We start from the raw sequence: 9,538 nt of genomic DNA, 5'->3' as shown, positions 1-9,538 counted from the left end.
AATCATTTCGGTTTTTCATTTCAATTCATAAATCAATTTTATATCTAGACTAATTTGATTGTCAGCTAATCTTGCAGTCAAATTTCAAGTTGATAAATGATTGGTAAAATTAATTGTGGTAAAATGATCGATAATTGAAAATGTCTTTTGAAATGTCAAATTAAAGTTATCATTTGATGTAAACGGATATAAATTGATTTACATTTTGATTCAATTTATCTTAATCAGATACATAATTAATTTTCCGTCATCACTTGAATTACCAAGAGAACTCCGATTGAAACCAGTTGAATATATGATTAAATTTATCAAAATTGATTAACATTAAACAGTGAAATTGTAAACAATTTACATTTGTTAGTGTGAAACTTTTCCACTTACTTTATGTATTTTTCTGTTATCACCAGATGTCATCGAAATCTGTAAGCATCGTAACTACCTTGGTTACAATGTTTTCCTTCGAATGTGTTTTTTTAGATGAATGTTTTGATTGTTTTGTTTCTATTAATAACAATTGATGTGATTGATTATCTTGGTATCAAACAATTTCATGGAAAAGGTTATTCGAAGAAGCTTCTCATCTAATTCGAGTGACCCAATCAACGTCAGGAGAAATGAGGTTTTCATTCAAATGATTTCCGAATCTTTCCGGAAAAAATTATTTGGCGATAAATTAAATTGTCACATTGATGGCAAAACTCTTGACAAAATCAAATCAAGTCTTGCTTCCCATGGCTTATGGAAACGACCAAAGAAAAAGGTTTGAAGTTTGAATGTCCTCAATATTGATATTTGTTCTGGTTATGGTTTTTTTACCGCCCACCTTTCTCATATGATTTTCATAGAAAAATAACAAGCAAGATGAAGATGGTCCCATGTATCCTTCTGAGCCCTTGCCGCCTATCGAGTTTAAATTACCTAAAATTGTTGGAAAAAATATCGAAGAGCATTTCCATAATATTGGTGAAAAATATTCCAAACCATATAAACTGTTAGCTGATGAAATAGCGACCAATCCTTTACCCAAGACACCAGATGAATGGAGTTTCACTCCTGGCTGGACTAAATATAAAAAGGACAAGTTTGGTAGGATGACTGTTTCTCAGGTCGATTTTCCTGATGATCGAGCTCTTATATTTGATGTTGAAGTTTGCATGAATGATGGATCAGGTAAACAACCAACTATGGCTACGTGTGCATCACCTGATGCTTGGTACTCTTGGTGTAGTCCAAGGTTAATAAACATAAACTATGAATTGGATGTTTTATCTACCAAATTCCAATCAGATCAGCAAAGATTGAATATAAATGATATGATACCAATGGGTAGTTTCCCAAACAATGAGCGTTTAATTGTTGGCCACAACGTTTCTTTTGACAGATCTTTCATTAAAGATCAAAATCTAATTGATTGTGATAAAACTCGATTTCTGGACACGATGAGTCTTCATATCAGCTTATCTGGACTTACAGGATACCAAAGAGCCCTTTCATTTTCTTATAAAGTGGGTAAGAAAAATGGAATGCACGATTTAGCCTTAAAAACAAAATTTGAAAATGCTGGACATCCTGATCCTGGTGGTTGGCAAGAACTTGGTTCTCTGAATAGTTTGAAAGACGTTTATGCTTTTCACTGTAAAAAAGAAATGAGCAAAGAAGAAAGAGACTTGTTTGTAAAAGGTTCTCTTGCCGATATACGTGACAATGCACAGCAATTATTCACTTATTGTGCTAACGATGTTCATGCAACTCATGAAGTGTTTCAACAAATCTGGAAACAATATTTGAATAGATTTCCACATCCTGTTACTTTAGCTGGAATGTTGGAAATGTCCGTTATGTATTTACCTGTTAACATTCAAAACTGGGAAAGATATTTAGAGGAAGCACAAACTGCCTATGATGATCTGGAAAGAGAAGTTCACTTATGTTTACAGTCTCTTGCTAATCAATCCTGTTCTTTGCTGAAAAATAAAGCTTACATGAAAGATGTTTGGCTCTGGGACTTGGATTGGTCCACACAAGAGTTACGATTTAAGAAGGAAAAGGTCAAAAAGCCTAGCAAAAAATCTTCAAAGGTTAACAAGTGTGAAGAAAGTTCAGAAGAAGATGATGTTGTTAAACAAGTATTATCAACAGAAAACAAAATTTCAAAAGTTCAACCTTTACTTCCTGGCTATCCAGCTTGGTACCGTGATTTATGTGATCAGCCATTCGGTGGCTCTAAACTTCGGAGTGATGAAAAGCTAATCAATTGGCAGCCTGGACCTTCATTAATTAGCACCTCTATGAGAGCTGCTCCTAAACTACTGCGAATGCTTTGGAGAGGCTACCCCCTTCATTATGATGAAACCCATAAATGGGGCTATCTTGTGCCTGATTCAAACTCATCAACACCTCATGGGAGCTTTCCTTTTAGCGAATATTTGAAAATTATCAGTAGCACAAAAATTTCAAAGAGTAATACAGACTCTTTGAAAACAGAAGACCCTGATTGGATGGATCAAGAGTTATTTGAGGAAAATATCAGTTTAGAGGAAGATGACAATGATAGATCAGCTATAAAAATGTTTGGTTGTAAATTTTTTCGACTTCCACACAAGAGTGGCCCTGATAATAAAGTGGGAAATCCTTTAGGAAAGGTATTATTTTTTGTTGATCCATTGATATCACAAATCCTCTAGAGCTTCTAATATTATTTTGTTTTGCCAGGAATTTCTTAGATATCTTGATGATGGAACTTTATCAACATTCTTGAAGAAAACTCAAGCCCAATCATTTCTTCAGATCAGTAAAACTCTATCTTACTGGAAAAATTCAAACAAACGAATTTATTCCCAATTGGTGGTTCCAATCGATTCTTCTGGTTCAACTGGAGCTTTGCTTCCTCGTGTCATTGTCGCTGGAACCATCACAAGACGAGCCGTTGAGCCAACCTGGCTCACTGCCAGTAACGCTGTTAAAGATCGTTTGGGAAGTGAGTTGAAGGCAATGATTCAAGTACCTAAAGGATATAAACTTGTTGGCGCCGATGTTGATTCCCAAGAGTTATGGATAGCATCTCTTATTGGTGACAGTCATTTTGCTCGAATCCACGGATCCACACCAATTGGCTGGATGACTCTTCAAGGAAGTAAAGCACAAAAGACTGATATGCACAGTAAAGTTGCCGAAATGGTTGGAATTAATCGTGATCAGGCCAAAGTTCTCAACTACGGTAGAATCTATGGCGCTGGTAAAGCTTTTGCTGCACGATTTTTGAAACAATCTAATGAAGATCTCGCTGTTGATGAAGCCAGAAATAAAGCAGTAAAAATTTATAAGCAAACCAAAGGAACGCGAGTTAATGTCACTGATTTAGTAAGTATTTACCTACCTGCTGAATCAATCGTTTCCAATTTACCAAATATTAAATTTTCCCGTCTTTTTCTTTAGGAAAAAAAGTTCGTAAGAAAGGAATGGCAAGGTGGAAGTGAATCTCAAATGTTCAACAAACTTGAACAAATTGCTTTATCTCCTGAACCTTGTACACCAGTTTTGGATTGTAAAATAAGCACTGCTTTACTCCCTATTGAAGTCAGACAACAATTTGTTCCCAGTGTTGTTAATTGGGTTGTTCAAAGTTCAGCTGTTGATTATCTTCACTTGATGCTAGTCAATATGAAATGGCTCCTAGAAGTTTATAATATTGATGGACGCTTTTCTTTGAGCATCCACGATGAAGTTAGGTACATGGTTAAAGAATCTGATGCTTACAAAGCCGCATTAGCGTTACAAGTAACCAACCTTTTTACTCGTTCAATGTTTGCCAGTAAATTAGGAATGTATGATCTACCTCAAAGTGTTGCCTTTTTCAGTTCAATTGATATTGATACTGTTTTGAGAAAGGAAGTTTATCTCGACTGTAAAACTCCTTCCAATCCTCATGGACTTAAACTTGGCTATGGAATTGATCAAGGTGAAAGTTTAAATATTTACCAACTTCTGGAAAAGCCTGAAATTCAGCATTTAATTTCTCATTCTCCAGATAAACCAACAGGTGGAGATGATAGTGAAAATGTTGATCCATCAATTATTTTCACTTTAATTCCTAATACATCAGAGAAAATAACTCAGTTAACTCAGACTTAAATCATGTAATTAAGATTGATTGTCAAGTCATAACTGACACTATTTACATTGTTTGTTACTTGTTTATTTACATTCTAGTTTAGTGTATTTATGTATTTTTTTCAAATGTTTTCTCTTGTTTACTGCCACATGCATGATCATGTAAATATGCATTTGTTATTTAATTTGATAATTTCATTCTCGAATGAGACAATTGTGGATAAAACATAAAAAATAGAAATGATTTCAAATGTATATTTTATATGGAAGAAAAGATGTACATTTTGTAAAAAGTTTCTGTATTTTTACTATACCCATGATCATTAAAAACACATTACATTAAATTGTTGTTTTTATTGAAAATTAAGTGAAATTATCTGTTATGTTATAACTGCTTGAGCAATTTTCAGAGCATCGGCTTCATTCAATTTACCTTCTTTCCGACTTTTTAATTCACTTTCAACTTTGGCTGCGAAATCAGCTTCACTTGATAAATCGTACAAACCAATCTCTTTAACCAAAGGTTCATAAGTCTTAGCAATTTTAACACATTGATCTAGTGGGATACCGCAACTAAGACCATATTCAACTGCGGTTGGACAACCTTCAGGTACAACTTTCATCCCTTGATAAGGTCTTGAACAAGTACCACCAAGATAATCGGGTAAATTGGATGGATCAATGTACTCAGTTAATTGTGAGCGAGAGATAAATTTCAATATGGATCGCCCATTATCAGGAATCCAACTTTTAATGAAATTATATCCCAATCGTAATATTGGTGGTAGATCAATAATTAAAATGCGTTTGACGCAAGCAGGAGTATAGTTTTTGAGGACAACCACGGCATGTTTAACAAAATCAAATTCAGCATTTTTAATTCCACAGCCAGAAAAATCAATCAATATGGTAAAAAAGGAAGATTGACATCGATTCTCCAGATCATAGAAAAACTTGGAAGCCCATTTAACTGCGTGAGCCACTAATGGACCACATCTAAGGACATAACGAACCCTAATGTGAAGAGTAACATTTCCTTCCAAATCAGGTTCATAATCAAACATAGCGTTGACAAAATAAAATTCCTGAGGAAATGCATTGGCTGGTAAAGTCGCAAAGCCTTGAGTTTTACGCCATTCAAGGGATTCCATGATCATTTTAAAGGCTTCACCAGGAGAGCGGTTGCGAGCGATTAAAAAGCGCTTTACGTACCAATCATCGGTTAATATCTAGTAATAAGAAGACAAAAAAATGAAATTTAATTTTTATCGATAGGAACATATTCAATCTGTTCAAGAAATTAATCCATCTATTGAGTCTTGATTATGAACTGATTGTGGTTACTGAGGTTCAGAATAAGTTACTTGACCAGTAACACAGTACAATAAAATTATGATTCAATCACTCAAAAAGGCCTCAAGAAAATTTTTGATGAATGAATGAGTGAAATGAATCAAAATCCTTTGAAACCGTGCAAGGTCAAATTGGAGAAAGGTGTAGCGCGTGTAGAAAGGTTTACTGATGTAATACAAATTGACTAGTTTCATCTTTTAATTGCATTATAAATTATAGATTCTCCTGTTCACCTTGGTAAATTATTTATCTAAACATGTTTTTAGTGGTTATTTATAATATTTTTATAATGTAAATAATATTGAAACCCATAATCATTGAAATAACTTAACGTTAAAAGTTCTCAACTACTGGTCAAATGATGATGAATGATACTTCATTCACTTAACTAGCACGAATTAGTGAATAAAAAACAATAAACAAGTCAATGTTTCATTTCACGGAAACTTTCCACTTTTTTAACAATAATACTTGCACCTCAAAAGAAATACAATTTAGGCTTACACTATAATTGAAGGTCGATTTAAATTATTTCTCATTTTCATCGTCCATACGTTAGGACCTATTTCAATCATTCAATTCTTGTTCAGCTTGGCTCAGCCATTGTGGACAAATTTCTTATTCATCTACAGATTCGACCCTTATTCAAATTGTTATCAACTGATTGACGAAGGAAAATCAGGCAATAAAGTATCGCTTTCACTGTTGTTAGATAATTTTCTGGTGCTGAGATACACACTCATAAACTCAACCGAACTGACGCTGATAGATAATTACAATGGAGATTGGGAAACATTATTGGTAATAAATATTAAGTGAAAGCAACCAATTGCAGGTACTTACACGTTGTACATCCTGTTCATCGAATTTGTCTCGATTTTTTGGTAAAGCTGCCTGGAATTTATCCCGAATCTCTTTGATTGCCATAGAATCTTTGAGCTTCTTCTCCAAATTGACCATTTTTAATACGCGTCAATCACTTGTAAAGTAGCCGAGTTGTCACAATTTAAATAGACTGTTGTTTACACGGTAAATCCTCAACGAAGCTGGTGAAGCTACTTCTAGATGCGTACTGATCAACTGGCAACTGTTGAGATAGGTTTTGAAAACAATTAATATAAGACAGTTAAGGTAAAATGATAAGAGAATGAAAAAGAAAGTGATATCAAGAAGAGAAGGTGGTTAAATGATTAAAATAAACGGGTAAACAACCAAACAAGGCGAGTATGAAACATGCCATGAAAGTTGAAAACAGATACTACACTCACAAAAAAGGTGGACCTAAATCGGCCAATTCACATTATTATTCATCATTTTGATGGAGCTGAGGTTAATCATGTTGTTACTGATCATGTGAATATGAAGTAATTTAAGTTCCAAGTTTTCCAAGTTATAAACATCTTTCCTGCTACAATTATTTTTCCTGCAAAATAGAGGAGTTACCTTTGCCATTCTTTTCCTTTGATGATAACCAAATTGAATTTTGAAACCCGTTCCTTACCATGAAGATGAAAAGGTCATTCCTTAAGGCTATGATTGACCAATGAATCAAGTATATTTTAGCTGTTAAATTAAAAATAATAATGATTTAAAATTGAAATGCAAGTTGTAACGGTAATCAAATACCAACCAAGTATTTTGGTAACACACATAAGTGAAAAAACGTACTTACATTTTCCCGTTGGTTTATTTGTTTTGTATTATAGCAATATTTTACGCTTATTCAATCTTTCTGAGTAAAATGTAACACTCAATAATACTAACAGATTAATATTCATTGATTTTTAAGTGTAGATAGATCAAGCAATTAATAATAATAATAGTTATTGACACGAAATGAAAACGAAAGCAAACATAAAAAAATATAAATGGGAATATAAAAGAAGATTGAAACACGCGGTTTACACAACTTGACCCCTGAATCAACGCTTAATCATCACAACTCTCTTTGTTTGCAATCAGTTTCATTATGAAGATGACTTCTACTTTCAAGCCATGACCTGAAATCTTTATAATTACAATTAACCTTTCTATTTTTTGTGTATTTAAAGTCCATTATTTACAATTTATAAAGTCTAGGTCGAAATGACTTCTAAGCGATGTAATTAAATTTATTTTTGCTATTTTGTATCATTAACTTCAAGTCGTTCAATAATATTTTTCATCTATTGAAACTAAAAGTGAAATCTGTGCTTTGTATAGTGAAGTCTATTTTGACTTTCCCTTTTGCCTCAAAATTCGTGATTGACCTGAAAAAGATCGCTATTAAGTCAGAAAAATATCTGAAAAATTTGGTTAATGGACAAAAAAGATAGGATTTATTCCAGCTCTCCAGCAATCCAATTGTGTCTAAAGGTAAACTTGACATCAAAATTTCATGTGACAGTTTTATTTTAGCTTATATTTGACCATTTTATAAAACTGTTTGACCCTTAACCATAATTGTCTCATTGATAATTGACAGTTTAACTAAAAATTCTTAAAACATTCTTATTGTTGTCATGACTTGACTTTTCATTTGTTAACAGGTCAAGTTCAGCATAATTTACTCTCAATTGAGTTTTGCTCAGCATTACCATCAAAATAACCAAAACTGATTTAATGTAATGATTATTTTTTCATCTGAACTTTTCACTCATTGTTGCAATAATCAAAGAAAATCAGACAGTAGTTTTTAATAAAATCATTGTTTGTTTAATTAAAATGGAAGCTAGATGAATCTACATACCTTGTAAGTTGATATCTACATGAAATCATAACTAAGGTCAGGTCAAGATTTTCATGATTGACAAGCATATAATCACTAGAGAAAACAAACCTTAAATTTTATCATTTGAAGATTATGACACTAATTGTAATATTGATTCCATTCTTTTTCGAGGTGACAATTGAGCGGACCAACTGGTTGGCCTTTCCCATATTAGACTTGGATGGTACTACTAGTTTGAGGAATATCATGAATTACGAACACAAAGGCGAAACGAAACGACGATTATCATGATGATCACAGCCAGGGCCAGGGCTGTAAAGATGAAGAGAAGCATAAGTTGATTAGCTTCGTCGTCCATTATGAGAATTTGTCTACGAAATTCTGATGTTTGGCAAGAAATGGTTAACAATTGATTGGATACTGATCAAAGATTGCAATCAAGAAATGGCAAGCAAATACTGATTGAATGGCCCGAAATAAAGGAAAGCAAACAAAAAATTTGGATCCAATTTTGTATCATAGAGTCTGCGAAATCTCATCAATATCTTCATCATAAACATTAATGTCTTTTCTGAACCATGGGAGGAATGGCAAAATATTAAATCAACAGAATCTCAAAAGTTTAATCTCAGATTAATTGTTTTGAGAAGACTTCTCTTCATGGACGATTTTTTGAATGATTTGGACTGACTGGATTTGGAAGTTTCAATTACTATTGCCTGCAAAGTTGAATGTCAACAATGTACTTCCATATTTGTTGATACAGTTTTCTTCAAAGCGTTTGATTTTATGACTAGAAATCATTAAATCACCAGTTCACATCAATTAATTTATTAGGATAGTTGAATTGAAACACTTACCTGATAATTGTTCTTTATATTTTGTTTCAATCTTAATCTCTTTGGTTATTTTGATAAACCTGATCTGGAAACCTTATTAAATTAAATTTCGTTTAATATTTTACTCAAAAATGTACATTTTTGCGGATTCTAATCCAAACCTAATCTTATGTATTCCCAGTTAACCCAGGCAGAAGGGCCTGGGACACGAACGCTGAAGGCAAGGGTCATATTTATAAGAAGTTTTATGCTTGTTTACATGTAAATGTATCAATTGTTGTCTTAACCATTCTTTTCTTACAGAATGATTTGAATATTTTGAAAGCTTTTTGCTTTATGTTCGTTGATTTTGTAATTTGTCAATTTCTCTTGTAACATGCAAGTCTTTCAACTTATTAATATCTTTACCTTTGACTAGTTTCTTAACTGTAAATGAGTTCTTTATCAGCATCGAGAAATTTCAGGTATCTTATCTTTATTTATATGGTTCCAATTCAATATATTGGTACATTAATGGCGTTTATTA

The 9,538-nt window shown here is 32.9% G+C and overlaps 2 protein-coding genes and 1 long non-coding RNA gene across 4 annotated transcripts; 2 read left to right on the top strand and 1 right to left on the bottom strand.

Annotated features, from left to right (window-relative positions):
- Positions 1–299: 299 nt before the first annotated feature.
- Positions 300–4,455, top strand: PolG1 (DNA polymerase gamma, catalytic subunit tam). Its single transcript, XM_015936166.3, has 4 exons — positions 300–760; positions 846–2,642; positions 2,713–3,360; positions 3,436–4,455. Exons 1-4 carry the CDS (start codon positions 551–553, stop codon positions 4,129–4,131), a joined length of 3,351 nt encoding a protein of 1,116 aa, XP_015791652.1. The 5' UTR covers positions 300–550; the 3' UTR covers positions 4,132–4,455.
- On the bottom strand, positions 4,352–7,425 carry LOC107368354 (motile sperm domain-containing protein 2). 2 transcript variants are annotated; one of them, XM_015936167.3, is made up of 4 exons: positions 7,136–7,425; positions 6,907–7,026; positions 6,307–6,550; positions 4,352–5,339 (listed from the first exon to the last, which is right to left on the bottom strand). In XM_015936167.3, the coding sequence occupies exons 3-4, from the start codon at positions 6,421–6,423 to the stop codon at positions 4,491–4,493; spliced, it is 966 nt and encodes a 321-aa protein (XP_015791653.1). In that variant the 5' UTR covers positions 6,424–6,550; positions 6,907–7,026; positions 7,136–7,425; the 3' UTR covers positions 4,352–4,490. The 2 variants fall into 2 exon arrangements, with proteins under 2 accessions (XP_015791653.1, XP_015791654.1); XM_015936168.3 differs by lacking the exons at positions 6,907–7,026; positions 7,136–7,425 and adding an exon at positions 6,732–6,847.
- On the top strand, positions 7,405–9,144 carry LOC149094354 (uncharacterized). Its single transcript, XR_016201009.1, has 2 exons — positions 7,405–7,818; positions 8,345–9,144. It is a non-coding gene; the product is annotated as an uncharacterized LOC149094354 (long non-coding RNA).
- The last annotated feature ends 394 nt before the right edge of the window (positions 9,145–9,538 follow it).

The sequence above is a fragment of the Tetranychus urticae genome, chromosome 1 (genome assembly GCF_039701765.1).
Source record: "Tetranychus urticae isolate SD_2017Ah chromosome 1, NJAU_TeUrti_SD_1.0, whole genome shotgun sequence".
NCBI classification, from domain to species: Eukaryota; Metazoa; Arthropoda; class Arachnida; order Trombidiformes; family Tetranychidae; genus Tetranychus; species Tetranychus urticae.
Note: the sequence above shows the minus strand (reverse complement) of the source record. Positions and strands in the feature narration are given on the sequence as shown.